General features: G+C 30.9%; 1 protein-coding gene across 5 annotated transcripts in view; it reads right to left on the bottom strand.

The window, feature by feature from the left end:
* Positions 1-20,100, bottom strand: part of LOC129799484 (rhotekin-like) — a 68,387-nt gene that overhangs the window by 45,705 nt on the left and 2,582 nt on the right. The window contains exons 1-2 of one of the 5 annotated variants that reach the window (XM_055843393.1): positions 7,450-8,172; positions 1,359-2,440 (exon numbers count right to left, since the gene is read on the bottom strand). The exons of 1 other annotated variant lie outside the window; for it this stretch is intronic. In XM_055843393.1, coding sequence (XP_055699368.1) covers positions 1,359-2,440; positions 7,450-7,492 — 1,125 coding nt within the window. In that variant the 5' untranslated portion in view covers positions 7,493-8,172. Of the gene's footprint in view, positions 1-1,358; positions 2,605-7,449; positions 8,173-20,100 lie in introns of those variants that run through there. 3 more of the 5 variants (XM_055843395.1, XM_055843394.1, XM_055843396.1) reach the window with 3 other exon arrangements.

The raw sequence follows: 20,100 nt of genomic DNA, 5'->3' as shown, positions 1-20,100 counted from the left end.
TTTTAATGAAATTCTCTCAGAAATTCATTTTTTTTTCAATAATCCTTCGCTCAAAGACTAGCTTAACTCATCAGATAATAGAAAATATTTGATTTTTGGATTTCACATAAACCAATTCCGAAAAAACTTGTCCAAGAGTAAGAATATGTTTCTTTTTTTTTTAAAGGTCTCCGAAAATCAACTGATAGAGGTAGAATTTTTAAACATTTTAAATGATAATTTCAGAAAATATAGTTTTTTAAATGTTGTACTTTTATATGCCTAAGAGCTGTTATTGAAGAAATTTTTTATTAAGGTGGAAAAAATAGAGAAATATGTGCTGTTTTTTTGTTTATTTTCACTCATGTAATCCCTTAAATGGGGCACTAGTAGAAACTTGTGCTACATCCATATAATCTTATAGTTTTTTTTTAAGAATCTTATTTACCGCTTTTTCTAAATTTAATTAATTCTTAACATATTATATCATCATAAGGAAAACAATTGATCTGAAAATTTTCCATTTTTCAGTCTAACATGCGTTTTAACTAGGGAAAAGCGCGATACCTTCGGACGACTCAAGCTTCGGACAACTTCATTTTTTTCTCTATGTTCTTTATGGATTTCACTCATAGCTCTTTTTTCAAAGCAAAGCTCTTTTTTCAGGCAAATTCATTTATAACACATTAAAAAATGATTTGTGCGAAGCATAAATCATCCGAAGGTAGCGGCGCGCTTTCCCCTAATCAGCGCAAAATAGTCTATATAGGGAGATATCATTGAAATTTGCAATTCTAAAAAGTGCACAATTAATTTAATTGTATTTTATCGGATTTTTCTTCAGGTCTACCTTTCTTCCTAAATCTTAATTTTATTCAGATTTTGACCATTTCAAGATTACATTTGACAAATGTATAGGTATTATTCTCAGTTGGTGTCATACTATTCCGCTACGCAAGTTGTTCAATAAATTTCATCATTAGAGATTTGCGAAATTCCCAGGTAAGAATGCATAAAATATTGTTCTAATATAGTATTTCTTTATGGGTTACAGTATGAGAAAAAGCATTGATTAATGTACAAATCCGCTACTGATCATTTCTCTCATGATGATCAATTTATGCACTTATGTCCTCATTTCTCCCCTAGATACATCTTTCACGTTTCTCTGCATCAATTGCGATTAAAAAGAATTTGCTGTGCATGCAGGAAAAAATATACCTTGCAAAGATACAATGTATATTTTTTTTTATCACAATCATGCCATCGAAATACTATAAATTATATAAATCACTCCATCAGCGCAAGGAATAAATGTTGGGAGAAAAATGGTCAATAACATAATAAATGGTATAAAGAGAGAATTCAATGTCTATTACCTTTCTGCTTCCATATCGACGCATTTGTGCTCTCTGGGCATAATTGAATGAACTCCACTGAGGATCGACAAAATCTTGAAGTTCATTGTTTATAGTCTCAATGTCTAAGTCACTCACATTGTTGGCACTTCCACTTCGAAATCGTGTGTATTTCAACGTTGAGGGATTACGTATTGCATTGATAGGGGTACAATTTTGATTACTAACTACATGGCATCGGAATAAATCATCCAAATTTGGCGTTGAATTGCGCTGTATTGGATATCCACCGTAATTATTCAATTCATTCCTGATGGAAACACTTCTTTTTGGTGGCTCCGGTGGTTTCCGATACCCCTTTTCCCAATCATACTTTGTTGCATTGTTGTTTTTAACATCAGTATCAGCCACACCATAGAAAACACTATTCAACTTATGTCGACTTCTAGTTCCATATTTGTCATGAAGATAGAATGGCTCATGTGGCTGATCATTTTTGTACGATAGATCACCATCATAGGCAATAAAGTTCGAAGGAATCTTCTCACTGAGTTTCCGTTGGATGGGATTCTCAGTATAGTCACATTTTTTGTAGGAAACCACTTCGGGTTTCTTACCACTAATTTGTGGCCTTTTATTATTTAGTTCCTCATTCTTGGCAAAATTTTCAAAATTCTTCCTCAACTCCTTCACAATATTCCGTCGATTATCCGAAAAGAGATAGTGTCGATCGAATTCATCCAAATTGAAGGAATTTATACGATTAATTGGTTTATTTTCTTTCCATTCCTTCTCGGGCTTCATTTGTGACGCATCCGATGTGGATGATTGGAAAAGATCTTTTGTACTTTTGTACTTCTTAATCAATGTACCTCGCCATCCATCGGTTGCTTTCAAGAACGAATTGCTCTTAGTCACCTTTGTACCAGCGTTCTCATTCCCCACTTTTGTCGTACTATAGTCACTGTATATGCAATTATTTAAATTAGCAAAGAATAAATTCCGTTCGCTGCTGAATTTCTTGATCTTGGACGAGAGCACCTTGTCGATTTCAGTTGTTTGATCCGGCACAATATACATCTTAATTTTATTCATTCTTGATGCTGGGTTATTGAGATAAAATTAGGCCAAAACAAAAATTAATACACTTTCCTCCAAGCAGATAAATCACTTGACTGTAAACCACCATTAGAAATTCATATTCTATCTCTGTTCTTCACACTTGTCTGGACACATTGTTTGCCTAATGAAAGTATAATTTTTCTTCCTAAATATAAAATTTTTATTTGTAGCTACCAGTTTTCTATATTGTATCTCTCACTCATACTGCAATTGGTTATGCTTTGGCCAACATTGTATATATCGCAATATTTCGTATTAATTGCATTTGGACCGAACTATGGTATTTGAACGATTTTCCCCCTCTTTCCATCCACATTAATTAATCATTAGAAAAAAAAACCCATACTTTACCCATATCCACCAGTAATTAAGAAACTATTGAAAAAAAAATGAAATTTGGCGCACATCAAACCATTGTCAGTTAGATAGCAATCTTAAGTAAAGACGGAAGTTTAGTATTCTTTTCTTCACGGTGTTTTTTTTTCTACACTTCATCGATATTTCGCTCTCTCTCCCATCATCATCTTCTTTCTCAGCCAATAGCACGATATAAAAGATAACTATTAATTCAATCAACGATGAGAGATGGTAAAAAAAATCAATTGCAAAAAATGAGCTAGAAATTTTCATTAGGTTATAGCAAAAAAAAATGATAACAGCTAGCTTAACTGTCACCCAAGAAGAAATGTGAGAAGATTTAAGGAATATTTAAGAAGCATTACAAATTTTAGATATTCCTCCAACGATTGAATATAATTATAACTGTAAAATAACATATTTGCTATATTTGATTGTACTATTGAAATTTTACATGTCTCTCACTATCGATAGCGCTAATGAATGATTATCCTCCGAGAGGTGAGATTACGGAAATTCTTCTGAATTGCGTACAATGTCTATGAAAAGGCAGCACCGTGGGGTCATGAAGTTGTATATATGACAAATTTTACCACTAGTATTAAAAATTACAAAAAATATGTGAATTTACTCAACTTAGAACTTAAATTAAACTTCTTGATATTAAAAATTTACAAATTTGAAATATTTAGTTCAAACAAGACTAAAGGATAATAATATACAAGACTTTGAGAAATAAGAATATCAGAAACCGGCTACAAAGATCAGCAATTTAATACTAATAATATTATTTTTTATATTTCTTTTTATTACAATTTAATAGTAACAAAAATAGCCAGACAATATATGTTGCTCTCAGAAAAAGTGCATACATATTGGAAATCGTCAAAATTTTTAGTACAAAAACTTTCACAAAATACAGAAACATCCTTAGTAAATCATTTACTAAAAACAAATGTCTCAAAGGTAGAAACGTCTCGCAAAAATTGTAAGTCAGTTAGTATATCTTTTTAAAAATTAATGAAATTTAATATTAATACTAAGTTACATTAATGAACTGAGGGTTTTAAGACAAAACTATAATTACCGTCAAATCCTTACTTACTGATAAAACCATTTTTATTTAATTATGGGTTTTTATTACAATACTGTGAGACAAATTCACAATTTTATGCTCAAAACGTAAATGATTTTAGTATAAGAGACGTTTCGAAAGTTATCGAAAAAAACGGTAGACGAAAAGATTAAACATAAAAATCGTAATTGAATTGATATCAAATTGGACTAATTTGTAATAGCGTTTTTTCTGGAAATTTCATTAAAAATCGTCAAAGGTAAAAACGGTATAGGGGAAACTGGGGCACCACCAAACACGGGGTACCACCAAACACTGCGAGTTTTTAATCGGATATTGAATATCAGAGGATAAGATCGATAGGAATTTATAGGCACTATAGGGATGCTTGTCCACCGAAGGAATGGTCGAGATAGTCCAAGTAGTTTAGAAATAAATATTACTGTTTGGTGGTACCCCGTGTTTGGTGGTGCCCCAGTTTCCCCTATAAGGTTTTTGAGGTGTCGGTAAGGACTTTATGGTTAATGTGATTCTTCTCTATTGAAGGAGTGAAAAATTATTAGATGGATTTTCGTGAGTTCCATACAAAAAAATTAAGATTAGAAGAAAGTGGGGCACCTTTGAAATTGGGATTTTCACCTATTTAAAAAAAATTGAGCCTTATTGTGAATAGCTGCACAAACAGATTGAGAAGCTAAATTACATTATGATATATAGTTCAATTTCAATTAAACATAGGAGAAAAATCCCAATTTCAAAGATGCCCCACTTTCAAAGGTGCCCACTTCCCCCTATTGAAAATGTCTATTGTCTTGTTTTAGTACAGACTATTATAAATATTTAATTCAGCTATAGAAAATTTTGTAATTTTTGAATATCACAACTTTATTACTCAATACTGTGATATTTTAATGTGTCTAATATTTTTAAAATCATCGTAGATTTATTTAAATGGAATTTTAGAATTTTAGTACATGTATTAGAAAGTGCCAAAATTTAATTTTAGGATTTTTATAATTATGCAATACTTTTAAGGTCGAATAAATACCTCTTCGACAGAGAACCCCTATTGACTTTTTTGTCAAAATGTTGAAATTTATTTAATGTATCTAATGAAATGTTAGTAATATGGTGTTTTTTCATTGATCTACGTTTTTCGATAAGGATAAGTGTTCAAATTTCGTATTCCTAATGGTACAGAGTAGGGTGTCAATAGGTGTTCCTTTCACCCTAATATATTATCATAAGGGTCAGAAGACTATTAAATTTACTTTAAGAACATTGGGTTTATCTCAAAGTGTGTGTAATGTGAATTTTAAAACTTGTCTTCGCTTTCTTCATACGCAATTCAAAATTTTCCTGTATAGTGATGAACAAATAGCGGATATCTTATATATGCTATACAGGAACTGGTTTAATACATTTTTTCTCTCTAAATACCTTCTGTGGTATAATTTCTAGTTGGCCCCAACGGGATAATAAGTTCAGAAGGCAATATATGTATGTAAACTTCCAATAGATTAAAACAGTTAGAAGAGTTTAAAATTGATAAATATAATATAATTGTAAGGATTGAATTCTGCACAGAGAGAGATCATAACCGGGTAATTCGTGGCAGAGGGAGGTAACATATTCATTTTACTACCTTGCAATTTTGGCATAAAGCGCATATAAGATTTTTCTCTTCATCAATATTATAACCCCTTCCGCAATGCTTAACCATTGATGCACAAAATTGCGTGTTATGCATACATTTTATCAACATAGATTTTCAGTAAATACCTTACAAGCTTGAGATGCATATTAGATACTATTATTATTATTATGAAACAACATTCTCATCTCGTATAAGGTAATCATCAGGCACAATTGCAAACGCATAACGTATTGAGAGATGCATCAAATAGTTTTCTCATGTTTCATGATAATGCACATATATGTAAGCATAGTAAAAAATGAGAGAAGATACAATTGCTATCATAATCGATCAGTTGAACATTTGAATTATTTCGAAAGTCCCAATGGTAAATAAGTATGGTGTGTGTACAATTATAAGATCTTCTTTCACATTGCACCATCATTATGATTTTTTTACTGTAACATCATAATAAAAATTATTAACAATTTGCAAGTGCATTTCATAAGGCCACTTCTTTGCATTCTTTCTTTTTCCCTCTCTTTAAACCACAGATATATCTTTTTTTTCCATAACATTACTTTCATATATGAAAGATATCTGTTTTGGAGCACATGCCCAGAAAAATGCTACTACTATAATAATAAAGAGGCAGTTTCAATTTTTCGCAACACTATGGGAATGGTATATTGAATTGACAAATTACATGATCGAAAAATGGGATGACGAAAAGAAAGGAGATAATTATTTTTTGCTTTTTTTTCATATGTAACAGAAAAATATAATAAATCTCGCCAATTGTATAACATATTATTTCTTTTTTCCCAATATCTGCATAAATGTGCAATATTGATCTTATTATGAGGATAATTCTGAAATTAGAAAACCTGTTTCCTGATCTATTTACACACATTTCGCATTTAATATTCTTTCTGAGTGGATTGTGGATATATACCTATATAATAAACTCATCTTAAGAAGTGCATATATATATGCGGAATGATCTTGCCACTTGTAAAACTAGAACAGCAATTTACCGGATTTCTCAATATGCCATGTTACACACCTCTTTCATAAGATCTCTCTTCATCTTTTACTGTAAAGAATTCTTTCGCAAGAATTTCATTCTGTGCACTCCATATGATGCATTCTTACCGCTGTACTTCTAGTCCACTTAGTCTTCCTTTTTTAGCATCTCTCATCATCTTCTCTTATAGGTAATCTCCTGAGTGACAGTTAATAAGCGATTTACCGGTTGATAGGACTTCAAGATGCTCAGTTAAGGTAAGTTCTGCTTAACATTCCCAACCCTTTTAAATAATTTTCAAAGACAGATATGGCAGAAAAATACCGTGAGTTTTAGATTGCAACAAAAAGTTACTCAGAATCTTAAAATTTCATGTGAATACCCCATTACATTGAACTGCCTTTTATTTACACATCCAAAGTTAGACAGAAAGTCTCCTCGAGCACTACTTAAATTACAATAATATTATAATATGCAAGTGCAAGAGAGACTATTTCTTTCCAGTTGTGGTCAACAACACTACAAATATATGCTGAAGCGGTTAAAATTATGAAATCTTGTCAAAACCGTACATTTTTTATTATTATTATTTCCCGCGTCCAAATGGTTCACCTGTTAATTCCATATTTTATGTCAATAAACTAAAAAAAATATCAACAGAGGTGAGTGAAGCCATTAAATAGCCCTCGTGATTTTGTAACAGATAAGTTTTCTGATATAATCAGTATGGAGTCAGTATCCAATATGTTAAAATACTCCAAAAAAAAATTAAAAAGATGGTGAAAGCCAAAAATTAAAATGAATTTTGATCATTTAAAAGAAATCCGCATCATACTTTTTTTTCTTTTCTTATATTTATTGGCCAAAGCATAATTGATTGCAATTTTCAACTTACACAGACGCACCACTTTTCCAAAAAGTCCAATGAAGGTGATCATATAAATAATAATCGTTGAATTGGTATCTCAGAGAGACAAGAAATCTGCATGAAAATTGAGGAGGTTTGCGTAGAAAATGATGGTAAATTCAAAAGTGAAAAGTATGAGGAAGAGAAGCATTATTCTTCATCAATTTTATATTAAGTTGTTGTGCTTTTATTATTTCCATTAGCAAATATTTATTGCAATTCATTGTCTCTATTAATTGATGTAAATTTTTCAAATATATTCACTCTTCACGTTTAGTACATTATTTAATTTATTATTCACTCTTTTATAATGAAGAAGAAGAAGAAAAAAAAACTCTTTTATTCACTGGTACAAAATGCCTGTGAAAATCGTTTTTTCTTAATATGTATATGTATATATATATTTCTATGCTTTTCAATGGGAAATTTAATGTTTAATTCACTTCACTTTCAATGAACGTCTTCTTAAGAACACACTGGGTTATTATTATTTTTTTGTTTTATTATAAATAAATTAATGAAAAACTACTGTGAGACACAATATTAGTTCACAATTCTCTAATGATGGATTTTTTTTCTCTTCCCGATGAGGAAAAGAAACTTTTTTCTTTCTTGGTTCGCGTGCAATGATAGAGAGCTCTTTTATTATTGACGAACACCATACACAATGTGCTCTCTGTACAACAACTGATCTTCAACTGGCAGAGATTGTGAGCGCGCTTCGTATCAAAACAGGTGAGCCATCATCAACCAACGGTAAGTGAAAATTTTTGTGGGGAGTTTTGCTATAACGCTGTGAATAGCATTGGTGAAGCCTTACAATAAAATACGCTCAATATTTTATCTATTTCTTTTTTCCTCTCTCTCTCTCTCAGCAACTTTTTATAAATATATCTATCGTTACCTATTCGATCGCAATGGAATATCAAACGCACAGAGGGAGATCTTTGGAGTCAAATGCATTGCTGCAAATCTCAAATCTTTTATCAATTCACTTGTTACACCACAACACAAAACGGTATTCCGGAAAATCAAGCAATATACTTTAAGATTTCCTCAACATCTCAAATTCACTATTTTAAAATTTACACTCTGGGGAAAATGAAAGATAATTTGAAAACCACATTCTATTATAACTAACACGTATTGGATTGCTTAAGGTGTCACAATTTTGAAAAAAAAAACAATAGAAAATATTAGTTCGCTAAAGTTAAATAATCCCTGTACATAAGCTTGTAAAGTGAAAATTTTGCAAGAATTATCGAAGTGAAGTTAATAAGTCAATTGAGTTTTTTGCAGTTTTAAAATATTTTCCATTAAAGCCTAAAAATTATGGAAAATGAAGTTCGAGAAAATAAAAAAAAACTTAAGACATTATAAGTTGAATCTCTTTATGTGGTCGTAAGTCAAATTCAAAAATTTAATTATAATTTAAGAAAAACAAATACAAATACAAAAAATAAAATCTTTAGATCCGAAAAGCAGGAAATAAGTTGAACGGTTGAACTCTAATGTATTTTTTTCTCTAAAAAATAGTTAGCTTTTTCGACGAGTTTGAGAAATTACAGCAGGTAATAAAATATGAAAATTCTAAGTTTTTTTTTTACATTAAAAAAACATTGCTTGCATCAAAATAGGATTCTCATGACCAGCGCACAATAACTTTTGTTTTGTAAACATGTTTTTGGAATTTCAGTGAGAGTGAATTAAATCTAGATCTAGTCATATCGCTCACTCTCATGGGCAATTTTGAAAACATGATTACAAATAAAAGTTATTGTGCGTTAGTCATAATGCCTAGCACACCATAACTATTTTGTAAATATTGATATTTCAATGAGAGTGAGTGAGATGTTGATCTAGTCATCTCGCTCACTCTTATAGAAAATGTTGAAAACATGTTTATAAATAAAAGTTATTGTGCGTTGAGCTTTTATTTTGTAAACATGTTTTTGACATTTCAGTGAGAGTGAAAGAGATCTAAATATAGTCATCTCGCTTACTCTCATAGGCAGTTCTCAAAACATATTTACAATTAAAAATTATGGTCACTTACATCAGCAACTGCGCTACCTTCATTTTCTTTCTATCCGTATTTGTCACAAATGACTATGCAGTATTGCATCTTTTGTAATAAACACAGATACAAAGTAAATGCAGTTAGCACAGTCGCTGATTCAAGCGACAACATTGGATAAATAAAATTTTATACTGACCGAAAGAAATTACTTTCCATCAATCGATTAAATATTTTTGACGAACAACGAGAATGAGCCACAATGTATATACTATATCTCTTCACTTCATGATCGCTTTATACCATTTTCAAATAATTTCACTTGTCTAAATTGGAAAATACGCTATATACACATAAGTGAGAAATAGTGTCCACTATCTCTCTTCACTTTGAAAATAATGTTCACAATATTAAAAAGCCGCAAACAATTTTATACGCCAAGGCAATTAAAGATGATGCCAATAGAACTTCCATGTTCTCCTGTCACATTTGTCAAACACACAACACACCTCTCCCTTTGGGCATTTTCATATATGTAAGTAGATATTATTCCCCATTCATTGACTACATTGCCAATCTCCATTCTAAGAAAGTGTTGTTGAACCTTTGCAAAGAAGAGGCGAGATTCTTCTATTTCTTATCTTTAACATTTCTGTCTCTTGATGGAAAGTGTAAAGAGAAAAAGAAAACTATACACGGTAGTACCATCCGCTATCAAAATCCACTCTGTATAAAATGTTTTTCCCTTATTTCATTTCATTGCAGAAATATCTAAATATCTTAGATTATTTTCACGGAGTTATTTTAATTGTACTCTCATCCTCATTTTTCTCTGTAAATATCATCCACCCAAAGTACCCAAACCTTTCACACACATCGTAAATGTTGCAGAAAAAGCATTTTGCAATGGAAACGGATGGATAAAAAATGTGACCACTCTTTGTGCTTGTTATTTGAGATAATCGTGGTTAAAGAGAGAGAAAACTGCTCAAGTTATAATTTTATAGTAGAAATCGTTTTCTTATTGAGTCGTGAACTTGACACTCAAAAAGCGTCTCTCGCGACGTGCTTTGCAAAATTTAAAACATTATAGTTGGGAAATTGAATAATTTTCTCTTTGCAACATTTACTATTCATTCAGAGACAATGTATGCAAATAATTTAGATGGCATTTTTACAAGAAGACCAGTAAGTGGTATATATTTCTGTTATTTACTTTAAGACAATTACGGTAGTAACATTATAATAATGTGTAGAAGTGCTTGTTAAGTAATATGCCAAGCTAAAGGGACATTCCAAAACAACATAGAACTATAAGATTAATAGACCTTGGTCAATGAAAAGATTATGGAAATTATTAAAATATAATCAATCGCTCTTATAGTATCAAAGAGACGTGTGTCTAAGTTCAATACCTGATTTTTCTTTTTCAGAGCCTTAAACGTAATTTTTTATTTGATTCAATTTAGACTGAGCACACATATCTGTATCACATTAAACAACATTTCTATTAATAAAGTAAGATGGTTATTTAGGAAAATAAGTTACAGATTTTCATTTGCACACTTGAACTTATAAACTTATAACTTTTAATTAATTTTTTTTATAAATTAAAGTTCCTTTAACGAAGAAGATTATGCCGTGTACTTAGTAGCTTTTGTATTCTAAACATGTTTCTAACATTTCAATGACAATGAATGAAACCTAGATCTAATCATCGGGTTCACTCTCACAGGCAGTTTCTAAAATATGTTTACAAAACAAAACAGATTATGTATAGGACGTTATGACCAACGCACTATATCTATTGTTTTGTAAACATGTATCTCAAACTGCATATAAAAATGAGCAAGATTACTGTAGATTTCATTCACTCTCATTGAAATATCGAAAACATGTTTATGACACAAAAATTATTGTTTGTTGAGCATTATGCCCAACTCACAATAGATTTTGTTTGTAAACATGTTTTCAACATTTTCTATGAAAGAGAGCTAGATGACTAGATCTACCTTTCATTCAATCTCATTGGAAATTTTGAAAACATGTTTATAAACAAAAGTTATTGTGTGCTGGGCATTATGCTCAACGCACAATAACTTCTGTTTTGTAAACATGTTTTCGAAACTATATATAAAAGCGGGCGAGATGATTAGATTTAAATCTCATTCATTTTTATAAAAGTATCAAAAATATGTTTACAAAACAAAAGTTATTGTGCTTGGATATTATGCTCAACGCACATAAACTTTTGATTGTAAACATGTTTAAAAAAAAATCCTATGAAAGAGAGCGAGATAACAAGATCTCGGCTTCATTCAGTCTGAGATATCAAAAACATGTTTATAAAACAAATCTTACTATGCATTGGGCATTAGGCATTTTGCCTTTTGTAATCATATTTTTAACAATCCAGCGAGAGTTAGTGAAATCTAGATCTAGTTATCTCACTCATTCTTATACCCAACGCACTATCATTACTTTTTTAAGATTTAGATCTCTTTCACTCTCACTAAAATGTCGAAAATATATTTACAAACGAAAACTGTTGTTTTGTAAACATGTTTTTGAAATTTCAGTAAGAGTGAATGAAATGTCTCGCTCACTCTCACAGGAAATTTTGAAAACATAATTACAAACAAAGGTTATAGTGCGGTGGGCATTATATATAATAAATAATTCCCTGTGTACAATAATTTTTTGTTTTGGAAACATATTTTCGAAACTTCTCATGGGAGTTAAACTAGGGGCTTAAACATATTTCATTCACTCTCATTGATATGTCAAATACATGTTTACGAAATAGAATGTCATGTATGTGTCACATAACAAAAGCAAAGTCTGCCAAAAAAAAAAACCTTTATGAATTTTCCTGTATGACTAATATTATTTTTTCGTTTATATTTGGATTAAGTTTATGTATTTTGTGATCCGAAAATATCAATGAATATTTACTGCTTAATTTAAGATGCACATTTTTAATGATATGCGGTAGATGATTGTCTCAAATTTCGTCTATACAAACAACATATTAATTTTGCACACCCACATTAAATTAAACGGAAATGTTATAGACTTTCATTTAATGATAATTTTAGGCTGAATTTCGATCGAAAAATTATTTAATGAATTTCTGGCTATAAAATTAAATCAATTGAATTGACTATCGATAATAAACGCTACTTGTGGTAGTATATAGCTGAGTTTGGTTTAAAAGCTTGCAATATGATTTATGGGAGACGCTGCAAAAACGATATCAAGAGACTAATAATAACAGATAGGGGGATATGAGGGTACTTTGAGCTGCGGAATTGGATTGTTATATAATTTTTTCGCATATTTTTAATATAAACTGGGCTTAAACATGATGTAATTGGGATGGACAAAATAAATGTGGATCAAAATAAAATAATTGTAAGAACCAGCTTCATTTAGAAATAAGCGAAAAAATCGTATAAAAATGTAGCGCCACAGCTCAAAGTAGCCCCACCTCCCCCTAACTAAGTAATTTTCGTATAATAAAAAAATGAATTAAAACAAAGGGAAAACCATACAATCGAAGTGGATAGAGTTTCAGGTTGCCTGAAAAAAATCAAAGCATTTCCCATGGGCATCTCGGTGGGTTCGTGTTATTCCTTGACGTTAGGTTTCTTATATTCACCGAAAGTTCCTTTTGGATTCTTTGAGCTTGTCTATGAGTTCCTCCAAGTCCCCGCGAATTTCTCGATCAAATTAAAGCGAGTTCTCCGCAATCAATTACACTTTCTTCTAAAATAGAACTTTGATTTAGACTACATTAGAGAAACCGGAAAAATGTAAGCCATAGGCCTATAACGGCGTTATCACACTTGCACATTAAAATTTTAATGTGATTCACATTAATTGTCGCTTGTGAGCGTCCAAATATGTTATTTGTGTCTTTGAGTCACTTAATATTTGGGGTTTTTCTATTTATTGATAAAGAAGTGGACTTGGCCTGCAAAAATATGTTTAAATTTACCTAAAACATAAATATTTTTCACATTAAAAAATTAAAGAGAAAATCGCATTAATGCTATAAATCAATTTATATCAAATTTTGCGGGCCAAGTCTGCCTTTTTATCAACAAATAGATAAAATTTTGAATATAAAATTATTCAAACACACAAATTACGCATTTGGACTCTCACAAGCGACAATTAATGTGAATCATATTAAAATTTTAATGCGCAAGTGTGATAACACAATAAGACATTGAGATATTTTAGTTTGTTTTAGATAGAATAAAAAACAATTCATTATTTGAACACAAAAAATAGAAATATATATTTATCAATTTAATTCAAATATTTTATTTATAAATTATACGACGTATAAAGACAAATTTCATTTCATCAGAACTTTCTATATCAACGTTCCCGTTCATTTTAGTGCATTATGTATTTAGTTAAATTTATTTAAAAATTAAATAAATAACTTTTTGACCCTCAATAAACACAAATGGTCCATAAACCAAATTGTTGTTTAACTTTGCGATAAATTGAGACTTTTTTAATGCCACTGTGAGTGTATTTCCCAGTGTTTTGAAAGAGATTTTTTTATTTGAGAAAATCATCTCACATTAGCCAAAGCTGATTACATTTCTGAAGACAGTTTCTTTCTTGCAAAAAAAAAATAATTCCAAGAAGTAATATCATGGGAATCATTTTTAAGTCATCTCCACATGCGAAAAATACATAAATCTACTAACTCACTTTCAATGTAGCATCTTTAAAAAAAAAGTTCAAGCTATACCTTCAATTTTAAAATTCACAAGATGTCCATTGAGAAACAATAAATGTTCCACTTTTTACCTTTCCCTCTATATGGTGCGTCTTGTTTGGGAGCAAACACAAAAGATGGATGTTGAGTTGATTGTTTCACCAATTGGTGACAATTATAATTTCTCTCTTTGTGTGAATTATTTCACTTTCTTGAACTTATAATCTCATCTATGTGAGACTTTGACGGTGGGCTTCACTATTAACTTTTCAATCATCAATCACGATGGGGACATTTCCTTGAACTTGTCATTTTGTCGGATTTTAAGAAAAATAGAAATAAATTGAACAGCACAGTTTGCGGTCAATTGAAAAATTGCAAAATTGCTTTAGTTAACCTACCGGGTATTAAAACCACAGGTATAAATTCTTATCTCGCTCGCTACATGGAGGCGTTCACGAAGTTGTTTCACTCTTGGCTTGATGCAAGAGAAGAAAATTACCATCGATCAAAATGCAATGTCAGCAGTATAAGATGCATTAACATCTTCAGATACATATTGGCATAAGTACAATTTTTAAGCTAAATTATTCATACGAAGTTGGGTGAAAGTCAATTACTATATCTATATATTTTTTTGTCCTCTCTAGCCTCTTTCACATCATTGGCAAATTTACACACAAAGAAGTAAACTATTTGGACTCTTTTCTAATATCATATATTTTTAAAATTTATTTGAGCAAACGGTGCAGAATATATCATTTTATATCTTCAACTTTTTCTTTCTATACCGATCAACTGCCACTTGTATCACCCCAAAATGACAATCTTAAATTTTATTGTGAACTTTGGTAGCCTCTCATTCATTCATCGTTTTTTTTTTCATACTTACTAGTGACGTGAGAAAGTAATTATTCAAAGTACAACCACACGATATACTTCATTTCTTAAAATGAAATCCATTCTTTTGTTCTGCTAAATGATTTTGCATGATAGTGTCTAATAAAAGCGGACTCATGTAATTTTCTCCAATGGACTAAGAATCTCAACAGCAAATATATATTTCGAGAAGAAAAAAGAAAAAAACAACAAAGAAAATTCACTTTCATTTACATTCTTCTTTGCAGAGGCAAGCAATTATCACCTCGTCTAGTTTAATCTTGATTAGACGAACAATTTACGAATAATTAATTTTTTCCTGCTCAGAAATTCCCCAGACACAAAAAAAAAACGATTCTCCAAAAATTAAACTACTGACTCACTTTTGGCACTATTCGGTAAATCCCCAGCGACGGAAGAGATTTAGATCGATTTCTCCTGGTAGATTTCATAATAATGTTTCACTATTTATTTGCTTTATTCAAACATTTATATGTTATAAAATAATAATCTAAAATAATCGTGCCCCAGAGTTCTCAATGGAATTTATTGTGTTTGAAAACAGAGAATCTCCAACGGAAGGATCCAAATTGGTGACCGTCGAAGCGTAACAAGTGACGAATTCAAACTGATGAAAAGATATCATCGTGAATACATTTTGCACTATATGCCATTTAGTGTTATTGTAATTACTACTATAAAACTCAATCTATTAAAAAAAATAATGAATATAGCTTTGAAAATTAATTCAATCACCTATTAGACACACAGCATTAAATGTGCAAATTTTTTTTTTGCAAAGATTAAGCATAAAATATGCTAGTAAATTTATGAAAGAATATTGAATACATTTTTTTTAATGCAGAAATTAATTATCTTTAGCAACTTGGGGGCAGAAACAAGTCAAGAGATCAAGTGAGTGTCAGATGAAGCAAATTCCGCGCTACATAAACTTTTCATGCTTCTAATTTAGAGAATCATTTGAGCATTATTTGAAGTTTCTCTTTCGCTTTTATTTTATTGTAAAAGATTCTTCATTAATTAAGAGAGTTATGAAGACGACTATCTTATTATTGAATTATCGTGCAAATATTGCATATAAAACTTTCTAAATGTATTCTTTAAATAATTAATTATCTAATTTTTAGGACTTCAGTAACAAAAAAAGACAAAGCATAAACTTTCTAATAAATAGCATCTGAGTTAGAATCTTTCTCTAAGTTGGGTTAAAGAAAAAAAAAAGTTTAGGATCATGGGAATGATATTGGAAAGATTTTGGAATTCCTGACCAATTTCAAATGGTTTTATAACGATTATATAAATTAATAATTACTTTATAACGGAAACTCAATAAATATCGATTAAAATCGCTTATGAATCGGTAAACAAAAAAATAAGTGCAAAAAAAACTTTGCAATTTCGTAAATAAGGTAAAGTTCCCTCAAGTCTACCGGTTCCTCAATTCGACTGATAGAGTTATTTATTCAATTTATTTATATTTGCACTAATATTTGGCGTATGGTCTAACATTAATAGGTCAATTATTCCATAAATAAATACGAATCATATACGGATACGAATTCCATAAATAAATACGACTATTTTATAGAAATTCACCATCAAACATTCAACTTTACCTTACGAAGTTATTTTTACGAATTGCATCGCTATATAATATTATTATTCTATCTGGACAATGATGGAAAACGACTTTTGGCTTTTGAGCATCTTTCAAAGCTGCTACGTTTTACCATACCTCTTTTTTTTCTTTTACCTTTGATAATATTCCCTTTTTTTAATTGAGCTAAAACATTTCAAATAAAATTGCTTTACACGTTTACTAATAATAGTCAACATTTTTTCTTCCAAAATCTTTCTGATGTAGTGATTTTTTAAATATTATAGTCCACAGAGTGATAATCTATAGATTTTCAGTTATATATTCCGACTCCGTACCCCCGAAAGGGTTTATATTTCGGTAAAATTTTGGAAATCTGAATTTTCCAATTTTGTGATGGCACGCGGGTCCGCAGCTTACCACCTCTATAAGCCAAACGATTAAAGATAACGACTTGGAACTTGCGGCGACCCCTTCAGAAGTCGACCGTTATCATGTCCTTTATTTTTCCCCCAACCGTGCACGCCCTGCACCTCTTCCCCTCTAAGATCATGCTTTTTGAAATTGTTTGAAAACGTGTCATTTATTTTTTTTTCAATTTTGGATATGTTTCAGAGGTAACGACGAACATTAAAGTTCATGCGCAAGTACCGCAGAATCATTCTTAATACCGACTTTTAATGTCAAAATGGCTCTAGAGAATGTATATCTATTTCTAAACCAATGGGTTCATGTGCTTCTTTGCAAAGTCCTGCAATTTCATAGTAAAGTTCTAATCGGTTCCAAACCAGTAACAAACCGGTTATGAACCGCTAAAAAAAATTTACTCGAAAATCAATTTATATTGCTTCTCAGTTATTTTGGGAATTTGGGCGATTCTGTTATTTATAAATCGTTTAAAAACGGTTGAGAATCTGTAATGACAAATAATGCGAGAGTACTTCTGAGGGTATAGAATCGAAGTCACAAGTTCGTGAATTTCGCAAAGCTTTGCCAAAATTTTTAATTTAATAGAGATTGAAAAGTTTATAGGTTTATTATCAAATCTTGAAATATATTCTTCTGATAATTTTATACTTCAATTTTGCTCAAATTTACTGCCTTCCTACAATATCCGGTGACAATACAATCCGATAAGACTACAGAAAGTTTTTTTTTGGTTCTGGAAACATAGGCTATCTTTTTTTAGCATTTTATATGCATAACGATGTTTCATTACATTTCCAGTAAAAGTTGTAGAAAATGGTAATATTTTAGTTTACGCTGCTTTAAAATTGATGACATTTAACCCTTTAAGGACGATTGGAACACCGGTGTCCCATAAAGAAAATAATTTTTCCTGAGTACCTAAAGTTATATTTTTCTTATGTTTATACGTAATTGCAAAGTAGAAGGTTTAAGGAATCTAGGATATTTTTTGCGAGTCTTCACCTATTTGCAATATGACAAATATTTAAGCTCAAAAATTGCGAATTTTTAAATTCTCATATTGAAAATTGATTTTAATTATTTTTTATACTTCGTTTTTTTTTTTAAAGCAAAACCTTATTGAAAAAGGAAACTATACAATACACAAACAGAATATTTTTCGATAGAGTGAAAATTATGAATCATTAATACCGTCAGAAAAATTACTTAAATTTTTAGGCTATTTTTGCCCCTATCGTTCATAGAGACAAAAAAAAAATACACGAAATCCAGACTCTATTGGCTTTTCGAAGTTAGATGTAAGACGTTTTACAAGTTTTGTTTAACGGTTTTATTTCTATTGTTTTCGGTCAGCGAAAACTGTCTCGTCGTTAAAGGGTTAAAATAGTTTTACGAGTATTTCATGTCAAATTCAAGGATAAACTTTTGTGAATTTTATTCACATAATACAAAATGTAATAATGCATTCACCTTTGTAAAATAACTTCAACTAACCATTTAGATTTGTGTAAACAATTCTGATAGAAGTAGACAAATACCTCCCTGAAGCTGGCCGAAGGCCAGCCGAAGGTTTGTGTCTTGGCTAAGGCCTATTCAGCCGAATGACATTTGGTTGAATAGGCCTTTCCCCTCCGTCAGCTGATTGAATAGGCCTTTTCCCCTCCGGGTTTGAATTCAAAAATAACGGAAAAATTTTAACGGTTTGGGATGTGTAGGAACGGGAAAAAACTATTAATAAAAATTCAATAATCAATAAAATATGTTGTTCACATTATTTTATTTCCTACTTGGTTGTGCTCCACATTAGTGGGGCACATTTTTTTTATATTCGGCTAGCATTCGGCTGGCTTCAGCCAGCTATATAGAAAACTGAAATGAGCCGAATACTACCCGACACCCATTATTTTCTGTTCAACACATAATTTAATTATTCCAATGATTCTTTCTGCACAAAATATCATTAGAATAATTTCTTTTAATTATTTACACCGTTTTTTGCTTTCGTGCACGGCATTAAACTATTTTTTTCCCATTTTGTTTGCCTTCGGCTGGGATTTTGATCCCATCGAAATCGATTATCCGAATGCTTGTGTCTCGGGTGCACCGACAGCCGAGTGGAAAAATTTTGCAAAAAAAAATTATTCTGAAGCTTTTTCTTACACAAAATAGCATTAGAATAATTTCTTTTAATTATTTACATCGTTTTTTGCTTTCGTGCACGGGATTAAACAATCTTTTTCCCATTCTGTTTGTCGTCGGCTGAGAAATTGATCCCATCGAAATCGATTATCCGAATGCTTTGGTGTCTCGGGTGCACCGACAGCCGAGTGGAAAAATTTTGCAAAAAAAAATTATTCTGAAGCTTTTTCTTACACAAAATAGCATTAGAATAATTTCTTTTAATTATTTACATCGTTTTTTGCTTTCGTGCACGGGATTAAACAATCTTTTTCCCATTCTGTTTGTCGTCGGCTGAGAAATTGATCCCATCGAAATCGATTATCCGAATGCTTTGGTGTCTCGGGTGCACCGACAGCCGAGTGGAAAATTTTTGAAAAAAAAATTATTCTAATGCTTTTTCTTGCACAAAATAGCATTAGAATAATTTCTTTTAATTATTTACATCGTTTTTTGCTTTCGTGCACGGGATTAAACAATCTTTTTCCCATTCTGTTTGTCGTCGGCTGAGAAATTGATCCCATCGAAATCGATTATCCGAATGCTTGTGTCTCGGGTGCGCCAAGAGCCGAGAGCAAAAGTTTTGCAAAAAAAAATTATTCTAATGCTTTTTCTTACACAAAATAGCATTAGAATAATTTCTTTTAATTATTTAGAACGTTTTCTGTCTTCGTGCACGGGATTAAACAATCTTTTTCCCATTCCGTTTGCCTTCGGCTGAGAAATTGATCCCATCGAAATCGATTATCCGAATGCTTGTGTCTCGGGTGCGCCAAG

The sequence above is a fragment of the Phlebotomus papatasi genome, chromosome 1 (genome assembly GCF_024763615.1).
Source record: "Phlebotomus papatasi isolate M1 chromosome 1, Ppap_2.1, whole genome shotgun sequence".
Lineage (NCBI taxonomy): Eukaryota > Metazoa > Arthropoda > Insecta > Diptera > Psychodidae > Phlebotomus > Phlebotomus papatasi.
This window is presented reverse-complemented; position numbering and strand designations above follow the sequence as displayed.